Here is an 18,205-nt window from a genome sequence, read left to right as displayed (position 1 = left end):
ATTTAGCAACATACTGTCAGTGGTAAAACAGTTTTCCCAAATGTGGGGGCACCCTTTTCAGGGCCGGTGTGCCCGAGCAGACGCAGACGAGGCGCCCGGCCCTGGAGACGAAGGTTGCTGGTTTACTGGGTCCTGCGCTTGCTGCTCCCGGGACGCCGGGCTCTGGAAGCCTTGGGAGGCGTCGGGCCTGGAATGATGCCGCGTTTTGCTCTCGGTGGAAGCCTCGCTGCGGTCTAGGCCCGACACGAACGGGAGGGAGTCCACTTTAAAGGGCACAGCCCTCGGTTTCTCTGTAGGGTTTAGGTATTTCAGTGTTGGTGATTTCTCTGGGTGCAGGTTTTCTCGGTAAAGCGTTATCGGGTAAGGTATTTTTGGGGGGGGATGAAGGGGTGACTTCAACCTTAAGATATTAGCACTCATTTATTTTTTAACGGGGATAAACGGCTCATACATCTCCACTTTGTCCTGTAAAATTACCTGACTTTGAACTTGGATGACGTTAACGTCAACTCTAAGGTTTAATTTGAGGATCAGAGTTAATCTGAAGTTGTTTTTCATATGGAACAGAATAGGTCTTTTTCTATTTCTGGCCAAGTGGCTGACAATTATTTGCATTTTGTTGTAACGGCGACTACGTGTGTGATTTCTGAAAGGGTTAAAAATTATTTTAGAACGGCTGTAAAATCCCTGCGGGTTTCAGAATCAATAAGGTTATTTTCTGCGCTCAACGGAAACATCGACTTTTACAGGAGGCAGTTTTTAAATGAAAGCGCACAGCAGAGAAGCTGCTGCGCTGTGTCGAACGTCAAGGCTTGTTTCTGGAGGTCCGCGGAAGGGTTTCATCCGAGATCTCACTCCGAGTGTGCCGGGAGCCGAGTCCCTAAACGTGCTGCCTCAGCCGCAGAGCCTTTCTCTGAACCGTGTTCCTGCGGGGCGGCCCAGTGGTTCCGCCTCTCAGTAATTCATTCCGCCGCGAGCTGCGGCCCCTCCGCTCCGCCTGCATCTTAATTGAAACAACATTTCTATTTCTGAGCCAGGATCTGTCAGAAGTCCCCGTGGCTAGTCTGTGGGACCAGTAGCCTCCCCATATGGTGCGGCGCTTCTTGTAAAATCCATATGGCCTTGTTGAGGGGACCCCAGCGGGGAGGTGAAGGGTGTTAATACCCTTCAGGCCAGGCCCCTCCCCCCTGGGGCCTGCCGGCATTGTCCCCGCAATCTGCCAAGGCCTGCATTCATTCCTTCTTCATAATCAATTATTTTAGTCGTGGGCCTGGGCTGGTTTTCTTAAGAAACAACCCCCCCGCCCCGTTCCCTTTATCCCCTGGAAGATATCTCAAAAAGGGTGTAAGTGCATCTTTATAAATATTCTAAAGCCTTTCTTTTTTTTTCCAATGTGCCTTCCAGGAAGCACTGCAGAGTGTGCCGAAGTTCTGCTTCCCCTTCGACGTCGAAAGGTATGGCAAAGTCGTCACTAAATCGCCTTGCCCGTCTCAGCGAGAGCCGAGAAACCGCTGCAGGTTTTTGAGCGAAGTGAAACGCCCTTTCTCTGTATTGCCAGCAACAGCAACAGAAAGACCAGAGGCCCAGACCAAATAGCACGGGGGATGCCGCGGAGTTTGAAACCCTTGCATCTTTTGTTTTCTCCCCTGTGGCCGGTCAGGGCACGCCCTGAGGTTCTGCGTCTTCCTTCTGCGCGGCGGGGCCACAGGCCACGGCCGCGCCCGCGCAGAGGAAAGCGTGGTGCTGCGTCCCCGATCAGAGCCCTAGAGCCGCGCCTCGTGACGTGCGCAGTGTGCCTGCGTCTCCCTTCACCCTGATCGCAGAGACCCTCTGCGTGACACTGTAAACCCCGCGACTCGCAGCCCCCCCTCCCCGAGAACGGCTGCAGAGACGCAGGGCGGCTGCAGGGGACTCCGCGGCCGAGCTGAGCACCTCGGAGCACCTCGTTATGTCTGCGTGTTACTGAGAAGGGCCCGAGGGGCGGGGCGCTACCTGCGGGGGGCGGGACCTCACAGAGCGCCCCGCCCTTGGCGCGCCACGACGGACCACCCGTTCTTCACGGGATTCCCACACCCTGCTATCAGTGTTTTAAAGAACGTGGCAGAGGGGGATTCTGCAAGAAAATACGTATTTAGGAAAATAGTTCACTAAAGATTAGTAAAAAAAAACCTAGACTGTTACAGTATTGGCAATGCTATGCAGAATGATGGGCTAATGGCTCCCAGAATGAGTTTAGTCGGTAACTGCCTCATTTTACCTCCTTCTGGGGGCACCTGTGGTACCTGCCGAGGTCGCAGTTTTCAAATTCGTAGCGGAGGTGAGGGAAAGGAGGAGGAGCTGGGAGCCTTGGGCGCTGGGGGCACAGGAGGTACTGGAGGCTGTTCCTGAGGTTTGTGAGCATTCCTAAAAAGTGTCCATTTAAAAGCATATTTGTTAACTATTCCATGTTTCCTCGCAACTGAAAATAATGAGTAGGGTTGGCCCGCCAGTAGTAATTTACCCTTTTACATAATTCCTGTGGCTATTTCGGAGCCAGCATTTAGGTGTCACAGACATCTCATTTCAGGAAGAGGGAGCAGATGTCCCCTGATGGTTGTTTCACTTACGTGAAGTATGGTAGCCAGTAACAGGAAGTGTCCCCACGCGTCTTAAACTATAATCTATTTCCTGCACAATGGTTCGCCTCCCACCGTACCAGGCAGGCTGTCAGCTGCTGTGCTAGTGTGACACTGAGTTCAAAACGGTGACGATCTGGGTGGTAGGCTCTTGTTGCAGAAATTGCGTTCCTGTTTCGTACTGGGAAATGCGTTCTGGTTGGAGAGGTGGCTGTGGAAGAGGACACTGGAGAGGCCAGTGGTCCTCTGCACGGCATTTCACGGGGGTGCGGGGGGGCTCATGTCGACAGAAGGAGCAGCAGTTGGTGCGGGGGCCGCGCTGGGCTCCAAAGCAGCGTGGCTGGCTGTCTCCGCCGACCGAGAAGCTCAGGAAGGCGGGCCAGAATCGGCACTTCCGTCCTCACACCCCGTTTCCCAGTTCCGCAGTGGAATCGTTTTTGCAGAATTAGGAAATATTGATGAGTACTTTAGGCACATGAAAAGTTGACAGTGAAATGTTGTGCCGGATTGCTTGGCCTGGAAGGTGGTAACTTATTTTGATATTTGCCCCATGGTTCAGTTCAAGTTCACACATTTGACACTCATTTTGATTGTAGCACGGAGTTCTAGCTGTAGGAACCAACGAATTAGAAAGGAGAAGCCAATGCTACGTAGAAACGTATTCTCGCTTTTGCTTTTCTCAATGAAGATTCTTACGCAATCCTTTGTTTTTAAATATTGCTGTGTTCTAGAGTGTCTCAGAATCAGGTCGGACAACACTTCACCTTCGTGCTGACGGACATCGACGGCAAGCAGAGGTTCGGGTTCTGCAGGCTCACCTCCGGGGGCAGGACCTGCTTGTGCATCCTCAGGTGAGTGTCTGCAGGGGGCACGTGAAGTGGGCACCCGGCGCCTCCTCCACCTGTCTTTTGTGCCTTGGTGTGCTCGGGGCGCTTACAAATATGCTAAATTTTTCTTTTTCTTTTTTTTTTTTTGCTAAATCCAGATGAGTTGTAAAATAATTTTGTTTACTGTCTATATTTAGCATCCATTAGCTTTAAAGATTTACCAGTAACAGTAGAATTTTTCTTGAAAGTTGGCTTTTTGAAGGACTCATTTTGGGGGGTTTACTCCTGAAAAATTAAATATCTAGACAGGAGTTCAAATAACATATGTTTCACACAGTCTTTTTGCATTCAACAGGCGGCAAAAGTCTGAAATTAGTGAGTTCATTTCTATCCCTGACCCTGAACTTGGACCTCGGGAGGGGGCTCGCCGCTTCGCAGCAAAGGCTGCAGACGGCTGACTCGGGGCAGGAGTGTTTGGGGCATGCTGTTCGGCCAAACGTGGCGTGCGAAACGTTTTAGAAGCTGTTTCTGACCTTGTACATGTTAGTGGAATTTTACATAGACTCCTTGTCTCTAATTCCTTCTCCTGAATGGGAATACTTAGCAAAATGGAAGTGCTTCCCAAGAGCAGCAGGGAGCTGGACGGCAGCCGCGGGTTTCGGTGTGTCCTGCCGAGCCTGCGCGCTAGCCACCAGCTCCGACCGGCCCCACTGCTCGCCGCCGAGGTCCGAGTCCGAGGGTCGGGATGCCTGTGTTTCCTGTGTGAGCACCTGGCGCCGGAGCCCCTGGCCGTTGAGGAGGAAGGAGCCCAGAGCTTAGCTGCCCCCTAGCAAGTCCCGATGAATCAGGAATCCAGATTCTAGAACACATTCTATAGAAGTAGGACTCTGCACCCTTCTTGTAATTCGGATATTGGCCAAGCCAGATTCCGTGGAGAGGTTCATGGAAGAGGAAATGACACCGAGTCACTAAAACACTGCGAAGAGAGCCTTGGTGGAGAGCTGACGCCCTCAGAGCGTCTGCTGGAGCTGGGGACGCTCTTTCGGTCTTCATTCAGACTCACGTCCAACTGCCCTGCAAACAAGGGAATGTGGGTGCGCTCCCACTCCTCCTCCAGTCACAGCTTTGCGGTTGGGATGACAGTGGGGCTGAAAACGTGTGTTTTATCCCCGAGAGCACCGCGCTTCCGACGGGTTGATTCTCCTCGTTAGAAGCCCGTTGATGGGGCGCTGGGGGCTGGGAGTGGCCGGTGCCGGAGGGTGGGGAGAGCCCAACGCAAGGTGGCCGTTCAGGGTGAAAGTTCAAGGGCTGGAGTGGGAGGGGCGTCCACCCTCACTCGCTGTGCCTACACGGGGTTGTCCTCAGGGCGGGACCAAGGCTCTACGTGCCTCCTCATTTTTCTCTGGATTTTCACATCTTTTCATTGAAAAAAAATCACGTACAGAGGAGTTTCAAGACTAGGACAGTGAACTCACACAGGCGTCATCCAGGTTCTCCAGTGTAAACCCGCCGCTGTCTCCCCTCCCTCCCCATGCACACCCATGCACACACACACACACGTATGCGCAGTGTTCTGTTCCTTCCAGTTCTGAGCTAGAAAATCTGCACAAAATGCTTTGCCCCTACTGTCCCCATTCCTGGATGATACTCTTGTGAGAATGAAAAGTAACTTAAACTTACCTTAGAGACCCAAGCTAGAAAACTGGCACACGATTCTGTAAAAATAAGGGTGTTTTTTTTTCCTCCTGGATTTCATGTTGTTATGTACAGGGACTGGAAAGTAGATATATTTGATTTCTGTGTTTTGTTCACTTTTTAGAAGAAACATTAGGATTTTGGTTTACTTAATATGAACATCGATATTTAATTTTGAATGTTCAGCCACTGTTGTACCCTTTGGCTCTTTCCATGAACACGTCTGCCCTAGTTTAACGGGACTCCAAAAACATCCTTACACATAGTAGTTTAAATCCTACCATTGTTTGTATTTAGAATTGCTTTCATATGTTGGCAAAAATGCAAGAAATAACTTTTTTCCTAATTTGATGAGCATAATTTTACCACCATAAAATTGTCGCCAAGGGTCCAGAATGAACTACTCTAATAAGGACGACAGATTGATGGTCCGGGCCTTTGTAGTTGCCCCCCTGCCTCCCCCGCTTTTAACCCTGACCACACTTAAAGCCTTCACACTCTTCCTTTGGGCAAATCCCTTAGAAACAGAATGTTTCAATTTTACACATTTTGTGTCAATTTTCCAGGCAGAAAACAGCCTCTGGACTGCAGACGTCCCGCTACTACGGAAAGGGCAGCTTCCTTAGTTTTATTTGATTACCTGAGCGGGTTCCTGCTGGCCACTCAGACGCTCAGCGGCTACCTGACTCCGACAGGAGACATTTCCTTTCCTTTGTTTAACCTTTGGCTTCGCCATGTAAACGTTTTATCAGCTCTGCAGCGGGGCCCCAGTGGGGAGGGGGGGCGCTTCTCACTGCCGCAGACCGGCCTGTGCTTTTCCGTGGGCAGCTGCGGGCCCTCTGCCTCCTGTGTCTACAAAAAGTTCAAGACGTGAGCTTCTAACTAAACTCTGAAGGATCGCCTGCCTTTGGTTTAAGACATTTGGTCCTAATGTATTAGTTTTATATTGGTATATGTTTATAAGGCTGTGAGAGCCACAGTTATTCCCCATTAAAGAAATCACATTTTTTTGGTTTTAGAAGAACTGAAGTAAAATACCTTACTTACTCAGTTGATGTGTTGAATACATTTTTAACAAACTTTCTAGAATTTTTGTGATTGGTTATGAGAGACAGATTTTGACTGTCTTTGTGACTAAAATTTAGTGAAAAAATATTTTAACTGACTGATAATCAGCCTAAGTGCTTATCCATTAGTTAAAAATTACTTGTGTTGAGCATATATATATATATATATATATATTTAAATTATCTAAAAAACCACAAGAATAAAAGCAGAATAGTATTACTTATCCAAGTAAGGTGAGCTTATCTGAGTTATTATATTTATATGGTGTGTGTTTGTGTGTATTTATGTATATCTGCTATTTGGGTCACACATTTTTGTCTTTAAAGTTTCTCATGAATTATTTTTAAGGTATTTGCATTATTGACTAGTCTGTGTACTGAAGACCACTTTTTTTTGGTCCTATAAAAAGTGAGCAAGCCTTCTGTTGAGTAGCTGCTCCATGTCAGGGGTCAGGAGTTCGGTTACCTGCAGGGACCAGGTGGGGGACTCCAACGAGGCTGGCGGGGGGGTGTCCCGGCCACGGGACGCTGGGGAGGGTGTGCCACATTCAAAGACAGAGGCCGTCACACATTTCTTGCAAAGCGGAAACTGTGTGACCAGGAGGGTCAATTATCCTGCTTTTTAAAGTTCCAGATTTTTAAGGGAATTCTCTCAGATTCAGAAGTTGGCAACTCACTTAAGCGACAGCGAGGGTGTGGGGACCAAGCGAAATACACTCGCCCGTGGGCCAGAGGGTCTGCAGCAGCCAGTTCGCTCCCCGAGCTCCGCGCGCCGCCGTCCGTTTGCGGGGGAAGATGTCCCTGCGTCCTTGACATTGAGAGGAGAATGACTAGGTTGCAGGGTGGTTCCGCTCTGATCGGAGTGGTGTTGGGGTTAAAGACCAGGAAGGACACGGGCTCCCCGCAGGGGCTGGCTGTCCCCGAGAGCCACTGCAGGTTCTCGGACACCCGAGGCGTGCACCTGGGCCCGGTCCCTCCCCGTGGCGGTGCCCGCCGGGCGCCGGGCGGTGCCGCTGTGCGAGTTCGAGAGCAGTGCCCCACGGTGTCTCGTCAGCAAGGTACACAGAGCGAGACATGTTGGCTGGATCACAGGGAGCGCAGTGAGGCGTCTTCTCATTGGCTGAAGCACCATCCTCAGATTGTTGATAAATAGTTACGTTGGTTTGGGAGGGATCTCGTACTACTACGCTATTTATAATATTTATGCTTTTAAAAATAGGCTTTCTGTTATTTGTATTGACATTTATTTTGAAATTTACCAACCATTTTGTTTAAACGTCAGTTTCTAAAAAAACTGATTAAGTCCATAATCCTATTGTATTATGTACTCAGTTCAGCGGTATTCAAAAAATGATCGTATCTTTGTTTTAAAAGATTTTTAAAATTAGTGTTTGCGTCATATTCCGTGTTACTGCAGTGGTTAGTGTTGGTCCTGGGTTTGCTGGTGCTGTTCCTGTATCGTGGGCACCACGCGGGGTGGTGAGTTTGCATACCGCTGACAGTAAAACGGAAGTGAGTAACGGACACACTTGGTGACAGGGCTTTGCATTCTGGTCGTGCCGCGAGAGCCACAACCCGATGACACGAAGGTGTCGCTGTAACAGGCAAGGGGACAGAGGTTCGTCCTTGTCCGCCTCCGGGATCCGACTGCTGGGAACCGTGTGCATTTAATGTTCATTTTGCCATCTTGTTTCATGATGTTCAATAAGATGTGTACATTTGTAAGGTTTCTTGTTTCTTTTTTTTTTTACAGTTACCTGCCATGGTTTGAAGTGTATTACAAACTTCTGAACACTCTGGCAGATTACTTGGCTAAGGAACAGGTAAGCTGTGGTCCTCAGCCCCGCCCCCCTTTATTTTTTCCCTGAGGCCACATGCACAGGACATTCAATGACCATTTCAAACCCTTTCTGCATGTATGGGCTCTGTGGGCGCACTCGCGTTGTTCTGCAGCCGTCGGCCCCGCCCTCTCTCGAACTATTCCGTCTTCCCAAACTGAAACTCCGTCCCCATTAAACAGCCACGTCCCACGTCCCCTCCCCCGCAAGTCCCTGGGAACAGCCCCTGTAGTTGGTGTCTGTGCCAACAGGGCGGGTGACCCTCCTGGGAGCGGAATTGTCCATGCCTGCCCTTCCGAGACTGGCTTGTTTCACTGAGCACGTTTTCCAGGTCCACCCTGCCCCCCGCGCGGGTCCGAACTTCTGTCCTCTAAACCCCGAGCAGCAGCCGCTGTGCTGTGGGTCCGCGCCGCGTCTCGCTTCTCCGTTCCTCGCAGGTGACCACGTGGGCCGCTTCCTCTCCTGGGCGGTTGTGAACAGCGCCGCAGGGCACACGGGTGTGCACACACCTGTTTGAGTCCCTGCAGTCGGGTCCTTTGACAGTGTACTCAGAATGGCTGAGAAATATGGCGATTCCACGTTTAGTTCTTTTTTTGAAAAACTGTCAAAAAGTGTCATTTCCGGTGGTGGCGGCATCATGGGCCCCCATCAGCTGCAGTTTTCTGAGACGCGGGACGGGAGGGCCGCCGCCTGTGCTCTTTGTCGGAGGAAGGTCAGAGGTCCACAGCGCTGCTTCAGTGGCCGCCAGTAAACCTCTAGTTCTGATTTTTTTCATTTTCCATCCAGTGCCACTGGTTATTTAGACTGATATTTAGCTTTTACAGTTCACGTTATCCTCGCGCAGCCTGCAGTGGGCACGTGCAGGGGACTTGTAAAAGCTAAGCCTTTTCCGGAACTCACGTAGCCACAGGAGTTTTTTTTGTATACAGAATATCGGTATCATCCAGAATACTCTGTGGCATATTTTGCTGTTTAAATGGTAAAGAGATAAAGTCTTTATCATCTTCTTTCGAGGTCATTAGAAAGAGAATTTGAAGTAGGCAGATCTGAACTCGTGCTTTTGCAAGCATTTGTAGAGATCTGAATTGTTTGGATGGAACGTCACCAATCGTTTGGTGAACGGCGCCACAGTGCACACGGGTGTGCACACACCAGTCTGAGTGCCTGCAGTCAGGTCTTTTGACAGCGTACTCAGAATCGCGAGTTCTAAGTGTCCTTGTGAGAAGTCATGTGACTCATATCCAAGCCCATAAAATTAGGTGTTACTTTCCAGGAAGAGGTGCCTTCCCTGTGGTTTATTCTCCCGATGTAAACATTTTAGAAGAAAATAACTACGTATTTAAAAGCCACCTTCACAGATTTACTCCTGGATTTTTATGTGTAATTCAGAAACACGTGTGTGTGTGTACTTCCAGATGTGTTGTTGCTAACCAAATCCTGGGAAGTAGCTGTGGTACATAGTTTATTTAGTCCCCCTCTCTTTGGTGGGTCAAGTAGTGGCCGGTAGCTACTTAGAAACAAAATATTTAGGATAATCTCTGTGTTGGATGTTAGAATAATAGTCTTATTTAAATTATATTTATTCCTTAAAAAGTGGGATGAGTCTTTAAAATTAAAATAGGAAATGGAAGCTCTCATGTAATCTGATAAAGAGTTGTATTCCTATTTTATACAATTCCATTGTTCTTGGATCTAATGATTTAAATAATTTCTTTCTATAGATAACTGTATATTTTATAATAATGAAATTTTGTTAAATACCTAGTTATACCAAATATAAATATTGCCATTATTCTTTGGGGGTAAGAGATATGAATATCTTTTCCATATTCATTAGATTTAAATATTTGGATTTTAGGTATGTAAAACATTCCCATGGAGAGCGGTTATATAAAGCCAGCACAGTATGAGAAGGACAGTGCATGGCTTTACTAAGTAGTTTTAATTGTGCTTGCCTCACATACATTTTATTTATAAAATTTACTTTTTTTTTTTTACTGTAGGAAAATGACTTGAATGTAACTCTCAGAGCGCTCTATGACCACCCCGTGCCAAAAGCAAACAGCCCCGTCAATCTGAGTGTGGTAAGTGTTCAGTCCGTATTTGGCTTTCTGGGCTCCTGGCTGCTTCTCAGTTAAGAACACACGCACCCCCAGGACACTCTGAGGCGCCCCTGGTCCCGGGGAACCCACCGCTAGCATGGGCACCACTAGCCGATGCCATTGAGACTTCGGACACACTTCAGCTGTCCTAACGCGGTGTGTCGGGGGTGCGGTTTGGTGGTTCTCAAATCACAGGTGTTCTATTGTCCGCTGGAAGTAACCAGATGTGCAAGAATGTATTGGTTGTGAGGAGCACTGATTTCCAGGTGAGGTCTGTGCCTCGTGAGGAAATGCACACACACACACAAACCCCATCCCCCAGAAAAACATTCAGAGTGCTCCTCACGCAGTGAGAGGGAGAAGTACATAAGAAGAATCGGAAATATAGCCTGCAACACATTACTGACGACGTGATAGGAATTTCCGGTGAAAAGTTTCTCCTCCTTTCCCCATCCTTAAATGCTCATTCTGCTGTAACCAGCAAACACTGGAAATGCGACGGAAGTTTCCCGAAACCGGAAGCCTGGGGTGGTAGACTGTTCACTGTGGAGCTTTTACCAAGTTCCCCTGAAACTGAAGCTCCTCATTTTCTCTGCAGTTTGTCCCAGCTTCTTAGCCTCCGTCCACCTGTTCCTTTTCCCGTCTCACTTTTCCTACTTCCTAAACGGATTCCTTGCCCTGGTCACGCCTGCTCTGTCCCCCCCTTGGATGAATAGCACGCTTCTGCTCGTGTCCACCTTCCCTTGCTGCAGAGCCTCTCGGAGGACCGGCCGTCTTTAGGCCACAGTGGGCTCAGTCCCCATGTTTGTGGGACCTCCTCTTGTCCTAGCAGCTCCGAGTGGTTTCTCCTCCTCCCGTGATCTCTGCGCCTTTCTGTCTGCACCCTCTTCTCTTGCCTTCCGCCACAGTGGAACCACTTAGCCGCCCTCTGGAGGTGGGGGGCTGGAAAGCTAAGGGTAGTGTGGAATTTTGAGCCCCAATTTGAGTGCTCTCTGCAGGCATAGTTGTAGGCCTCCTTGGTCTGTGTAGAGGGCAGTGTGCGCAAGGCCAAGGTCTCCTTGCCCCAAAGACTTGGAGGACAGCGCGGTGAAGGGAACTCCGATCTGTCCTGGAGTGCAGCCAGAACGGAGCAAGGGCGAGGTTCGTGGGGACAAAGTAGGAAGGCCAAGGGAGAAGGTCAGGGAGAAGGAAGACAAGCTCTGGGCCTTCCACAAGCCCGTGTCTGTCTTCGGAAGCCGGGGGTGTACACGGGGGTCCTGGCGCTTTAGGAGAGGGTTGGGGAGACACGGCTGCCAAGATGGCAGAGGCGTGGGGAATATGAATGAGAAGTGAAGATGTATTCTCTTTTGAAATTTGAGGATTATGTATTTTTCCAGGACTACATAAGTATCTTACAAAAATACACTTTAAAAATATTGGATATTGAAACACCCTTTATTAATAAAAAACTGTAAATAATACACATCCAGTCCTCTCAAGATCTAAGACTAGATGAGTTTGGTTGGAGTCACGGTCACTAAGTATGTGATATTAGGCAGAGAGTGAATCTCTTCTGATGTTCCCTTTTCTCCATTTGAGAAATCCAGTGAGTTGAATTTTGAGAAAGTTGGTTGGGAAATTACGTGGAAATTATATATCTGTATATACCACGAAAAGCTATTCAAATGTGAGCTTCTAGTGTATTGAAGTTTCATTTCATATGGAGAAGATATTTTTTATTGTAGCAAAAATAATGTCATCAAAGAAATTTGAGTGACTGTGTTCTATTTCTGTGTATGACAGTTATTTTTATAATGGAAGGCTTTTTAAAAGCTTTTGACTAAGTAGTCTGTGCTAGCCTTCAGATCTTGTACACCGGTTCTCCATTCAGCACACGGTATCTTAAGTGTTGGTAAATTCAGCTGGTGAATAAAACATTGCCTTAACTTTGGGTAAAGTCCATTTAGTGATTTTATTTGATTTCAAAAACAGATTACTAGAGTCAGGAGCCCAGTCTTACGCTGTAACAGTGGCAAAAGTTGCAATTGAATCACTTATTTTTAACTACTTGGAGAGGTTTTTGTGTTTTGAGTTAGGAATTTTGTTCATCCTCAAGTAGAAATACATTTTCAACTCTGGAGAAACTGTGGGTTTTCTTACAACCTCTTATTTCATGAGTGTGCCGGCACATGGAGTTTTCAAGACTTGCCACTCTGAGCCCTAGAATATCACAGACATTTTATGAAAATGTAATATCTAGTGTAAACGATTATTTTGAAACTGTCTTTCCAAATCTGTAACTATCCACAGCATTCTCCACTAGAGTTGAGAATGAAAATACTTCCTTTAAAACTTTTCTAACATAAAATGAGCAGACCAGCATTTAAAATAACATCGTTAATGTCATCGAGTATTTCTGGTGGACAGCGTGGCCCTGTGGGTCTGTCTCAGATACACAGCGAACCGTGGTGCGAACTTCCCCCAGGAAAGTAAAATATTCATTTTCTCTCTCGCATATCGTAAGAACCAAGAGATATTTATTGCCAGTGAGCGGGCTCGGAGAGATCAGCCCTCCTTGGCTCCGGTGAGTCCAGGGGACGTCCGTTGGCTTCCACAAATCACTCCCCACCGCCCTGATCGCTGCTGCTTTCCCCGCATCTTTGAGATGCCCTCCAGTCCTCCGGGAGGCGGGGAGTGTGTCTCTCTTAAGGATGTGAATCATTCGGGCATATTTTCTGTTTATACTATCGTTAAAGCCTAGTGGTGCAGGCTGCAGAGCCATTGGAAAACCGTCCAAATACAGGAGCTGATAGAGACACCACCGAACCCGCATGGGTTCCTGCCGGCCCCAGGGACGTCCAGGGGCATTCAGAGCACGCGGCTTCCGTCACGTTTTCTCGTCACCAGGCCTCTAGGGACCTCGTGATCCATCTCCTATTGGTCCCCTGCCCTGGAAAACCGTCCCCCGTGGCCGTGCGAACTAGCCTCGCTCTGCCCAGCCCCGCCGTGCTCGATGTGGGCTGGACGGTCCCCACCTTTAATTCGGACACGGCGTTAAGTGCGTCCCTAGGAGACGAAGGCAGTCAGCTGACCCTGGAGATTACTATGAACAGAAAATACGACAACTGGGGTGATTGACTCATGCGCTGATTCGGGGTGGGCACATCGGGGTGGGGGGGGGCATGGAGGCAGGCGATGTCCGTGGACCGTTATGTCGCTTTGAATGTCACAGACGCTAATTCGTATTTCTTCGGTGGGTGAATGAAGGTCACATTCTGAAGTGAGTGCATGTGCTTTAAAGGAGTTTTAAATACTTAAAAATATGCTTTATGCTGTTTTCTAAATAATATGGTGGCTGATAATGTACAGGAGAAATTTGGTATGACTCAACATAGGACATCCTAATAGATTTTGATATATTCTTGGGTAAGCAGCTTTATTCTTCCAGTCTCACTAAACTAAGTGTGTAAAAACTATTAAATATATATAAATATATCTCTCTTTATATATATCTTGCAGTAATATACTTTTTGGTTTTTTTAAAGATTTTTAAAATTTATTTATTTTTAGAGAGGGAAGGGAGGGAGAAAGAGAGAGAGAGAGAGAGAGAGAAACATCAATGTGCAGTTGCTGGGGGCCATGGCCTGCAACCCAGGCATGTGCCCTGACTGGGAATTGAACCTGTGACACTTTGGTTTGCAGCCCGAGCTCAATCTACTGAGCTACGCCAGCCAGGGCTACTTTTTGTCTTGATAAACTTTTTCCCGGACTTTCATTTTGATTTTAAAATTAAATATTTTTAACCAACACTTAGTTCTTTATCTGAGAAAGTTACGGTTAAATCTCACATAAACCTGTCATCTCATTTAAAAGTCTCTCAAATCCAATGCGACCTGAGCATCAGCCCGTGGTATTTATCGACTGAGTTGATATTTTTCTTCTTTTTACCCCAAACTTTATGACGTCACCCTGCTTCCTTCCACGGTCTGTTCCGCGCACCAGCACTCCTGCTTCATCGCCCCTGACCTCACCGGACTCCCCACCATTCCCGAGAGTGTGAGTTGCCCGCTTTCTGTTCTCTTTGTATTATGGGTTCCTGCATGAGAAATAGAATACATACCGTAGTTTTCAGACTATAACATGCACCCATCCCCAAATTTGGGAGGGATAATGGTTGTTAATGCTGCTGTTGAGTTCTGTTTACATTTCCATCGGTGAACTATTATGTTCTTGATGTTATTAAATATTTTACCACATTTTTGCTTCAAAATTTTTTTTTCCAATTTTCCTCCTCTAAAACCTAGGTGCATCTTATAGTCCGAAAAATAGGGTAGTAACTAGATGTGTTTTTGAGAAAAAGCGAACAAGGAATAATGATATTATCTCTTCTCTTCTTTTTTTAAATATATTTTTGTATCCTCACCGAGGATATGCTTATTGATTTTAGAGAGAAAAGTGGGGGCAGGGAGGAAGGAGAGAAAGGTCGATCTGAGAGAGAGACACAGATCACTTGCCTCCCATATGCACCCCTAACCAGGGACCAAACATGCAACCTAGGCACATGCCCGGACCTGGAATCGAACCTGCAACCTTTTGGTGCACAAGCTGATGCTCCAACTCACTGAGCCCCCCAGCCAGGGCTCTCTCTCTCCTTTACGTACCTGCTACCTGACCCACTTCCGAGGACCTGGTGTGAGCACAAACCTTCCTGTCACTGGAGGGGGTAGTCCGGGAGGGCCGCGTGTGTCCACTAGGGTCAGGGGTCAGGGGTCAGGGGTTTCGCAGGGGATGGCTCTCCTGCTGGCGGGGAATGAACCCTGGCAATGGGAGCTGTTTTCACCCACATGGTCACTTGAGTGAGCTGACCACAGGATTTCAGATTCCTGCATACGTATCTCTGTGCACATCTCAGGTGTCCTGCACTCGAATTCTGGATTCGCAGTTAAGTGATAACATATTTTGTAAGGCTTGAAGAAATGATAAAAATTGCTAAGTTTTGCATTTTATTTAAGTCCTAATTGTAGCCCTACTGGGAATATTTTCAGTCTTTTAATATTCATTGCCAATTAATATTTGGTAGAAGAGTTTACATGGGTAAGTGCAAGTGACAAATATACTTTCGGATGCTGTATGAAAAGGAAATCAAAGAAATGACTGGATGGTCTCTCTTTTTCCAAATGAAAAGTTTTAGCCTTCCCGGTCATAGTTCACCTGGGCCTACAGTTTCGGCTTATGACCACACTTCCTCCACTCTCTTCCTTTCTTCACTGAGTTTCTATGTGCTTAGGTTTGAGCACAGAAACTTTTATTTATTTATTTATTTATTTATTTATTTATTTTTAGAGAGGGAAGGGAGGGGGAAAGAGAGAGAGAGAAACATCAATGTGTGGTTGCTGGGGGCCGTGGCCTGCAACCCAGGCATGTGCCCTGACTGGGAATCGAACCTGCGACACTTTGGTTCGCAGCCCACGCTCCATCCACTGAGCTACGCCAGCCAGGAGCACAGAAAGTTTTTTAAAAATAGGAAGGAGAGGATCCAAAAGTCAAGGTTAGTGTAGCTTATCCCAATTTTGTTATTCTGTGGGAAAAAGCATTAAAAGTTACAAGTCAAGGCGTCAGTCCACCCCCAGATTTTACTTGGTCGTGGTGGTACAGAGCGGGCCTGACCGGCGGACATAAACGAGGGCTTTCCCCAAATCAAGAGCCAAAGCGCTGCACTGTGAGCCCTCTCCCCCCCGCCCCTTGGGCGGCGTGCGCACGGCACACAGCACCGGGCAGTGCCTGGCCGGCCGAGTGACTGGCGGACAGAGAGGCGCTCAGACGTGTTTTCTGGAGCAGCGTGTAGTTGAATTTCCAGGAGTGCTGGTTCGAAAGACAGGTTCCTGGGGCCACACTCTGAAGGCGACAGGGCAGCAGGTCCCGGTGGGGGCCCGGGAAGCCGCTCCCTCGACAACTCCTTGGGGAGGGCGGGCGGCCAATGCCCGGTCCCCCGAGGCCCCTCGCAGACACGCTTTCCTGGGGTGGGACCGCGTGTCGGGTCCCGATAGAACGTCCCGTGCCCCGTGGGACAGCAGAACGGTAGTCAGTGTCATTATCTGGGTGGCTAACGGCAATCACAATAACGCCCTTGGCAAATGCCAGAAACGTTTCCCCCCCGAGCCGTAACGCGCCCCGTGGTTTTTCCGTGTGCAGAGGAACCTCACGGAGTACTTCGTGGCCGTGGACGCAAACAATATGCTGCAGCTGTACGCCAGCATGCTGCACGAGCGCCGCATCGTCGTCACCTGCAGCAAGCTAAGCACGGTGAGTGCCGCGGGCGTCCCCGCGCCCCGCCGGCGGGCGGGCGGGCGGGCGGGCGGCGGGCCTCTGCAGACGCGGAAACGTCCCCGGTGTGCTCGGGAGACAATGCGTCCCCACTTTTGTGATAAATGGCTTTAATCTGGCCCTTGAAGGACAAAAGTCTGATTTACGGACGCCCTTCTCAGATGCATTAAGTCGGGTTAATTATTTTTTCTTATCAGGAGATGAGAGTTGTTTTTTTTTTTTTCCCCCTTTTTCCTTTTTCACTCTCCAGAGTTCATTTTACTGCCTTCTGCCAATATAAAGCACTCTTAGGTGCTATTATGAGATCTTTATTATTCACTTGTGGCTTTTTCCACGGGCGCTCCTTGAAAGGAGCCCCGGCCTCGACAATAGCGCCCGTCCTCGCCAGGGGACCGGTGGGCCCCCCATTGTCGCCGAGTAGTGGTGTGGTGGGAGGTTCTATAGCCGCTCGGGCATGGAGGGGCTCTTCACGCTGACAATAACTTAAAAGTCAGAGGAGCATTTTTTCTTAATCATGCGTCTTCTGCCGCTCGCTAAAGTGTCCTTTGCGAGGTTGCCCTGGACACAGGAGAGGAGAGAGAATGGGACTTGCCTGGCCGGGGTCGGAGAGAACAGTGGCAAGTGCTCTGCCAGATTTCCCATTCTCTTTCCTGCTGTAGACTTTACGAGGTCTGACATTTTTGCTTGACTCAAAATCTTACATATAAATCTAAGTAGAGTTCAGACTAATAGATGAGATGTTTATTAAAAACCATTATTTAAGATGGTCTGAATGTGCGTTCTTACTCATTTGGCTAGCTGATAAAACTAAGATAATGTATGTGTGTTCTGCCGTAGAAATAAAAACTTCATTCTCTGAAACTTCAGGATGTTAGAGTAGGAGTTTCAGGATTTCTCTAGGATGTGGATTTAGTGTTTACCGACGAGAAAGGCCCCTTCGGAGAGGGCAGTGCTGACCCCAAGGCGAGGGAGCTCAGAGGAGACAGGCAATGTGAGACTGGGTCTTCCGGTTCCGATTTTGGCTCATTTCCATGACTCTACAATGGAAACGTTAACAATTCTGAGATTTTGAATTGCCAGGTTGATATGCTGGGTTTTCCCAAAAGTTGAAACGCTGCAGTGTTGATGACTGAGAAACACGCCCCGTGCACACGCAGAGCGGTGGGGGTGGAGCCGCGATGCCCAGCCGCGGGTAGCGGCCCGCGTTCGCTTCAGCGGGGCCGGGAACCCAGTCTGCGTCATCCGGTCCTCCTCATAAATTCGCTTTTCTGCCATTTTAAATTTACCATTTGAGGCAAAACCCATCTTCTTTCTCCTCCCTCTTCTCTTCAGCCTGGTCAGCTTTTAAATACGATCCTTTTCACGGTTATAAGGCATATTTTCCTGTGGCATCGTCCTGAAGACCAGAAATCGTACACGCTGTCTGGAGAGGTCGGGGAGCTAAATTCTTGCCAAAGGCAGGTCACGGAACAAGCGTTCGTTCTGCACCGCGTGGGGTGCGCTCTCCAGCCCCCGAGGACTCAGCAGCAAGCAAAGCCCAGTCAAGGGCTCCTAGCGCTTAGATTTAACGGATGAAGCAGGCGAAGAAGTGAATGAGCAAATGGTTTGTCCATCCTCCCGGGATTCCACGAGTGTGTGTGCGCGTGCAGGACGCAGGTGGGGGCAGGTTTCCGTGTTACGGGCGGTCTCCAGGGCCTCGCAGTGGGGCAGAGTCAGAAGAGGGGTGTGTGTGGGGGGCGCCAGGGGAGCGAGTGCGGA

General features: G+C 48.5%; 1 protein-coding gene across 3 annotated transcripts in view; it reads left to right on the top strand.

The window, feature by feature from the left end:
* DENND1B (DENN domain containing 1B) overlaps positions 1–18,205 on the top strand; it is a 153,327-nt gene that overhangs the window by 59,708 nt on the left and 75,414 nt on the right. For 2 of the 3 annotated variants that reach the window (XM_045859644.1, XM_045859653.1), the window contains exons 4-10: positions 1,405–1,454; positions 3,347–3,466; positions 7,958–8,027; positions 10,046–10,126; positions 12,648–12,707; positions 14,126–14,179; positions 16,316–16,426. In XM_045859644.1, coding sequence (XP_045715600.1) covers positions 1,405–1,454; positions 3,347–3,466; positions 7,958–8,027; positions 10,046–10,126; positions 12,648–12,707; positions 14,126–14,179; positions 16,316–16,426 — 546 coding nt within the window. The remainder of the gene's footprint in view (positions 1–1,404; positions 1,455–3,346; positions 3,467–7,957; positions 8,028–10,045; positions 10,127–12,647; positions 12,708–14,125; positions 14,180–16,315; positions 16,427–18,205) is intronic. The other variant, XM_045859661.1, reaches the window with a different exon arrangement.

The sequence above is a fragment of the Phyllostomus hastatus genome, unplaced genomic scaffold, assembly GCF_019186645.2.
Source record: "Phyllostomus hastatus isolate PE091 unplaced genomic scaffold, TTU_PhHast_1.1 phas_contig_148, whole genome shotgun sequence".
Classification (NCBI taxonomy): Eukaryota; Metazoa; Chordata; class Mammalia; order Chiroptera; family Phyllostomidae; genus Phyllostomus; species Phyllostomus hastatus.
Note: the sequence above shows the minus strand (reverse complement) of the source record. Positions and strands in the feature narration are given on the sequence as shown.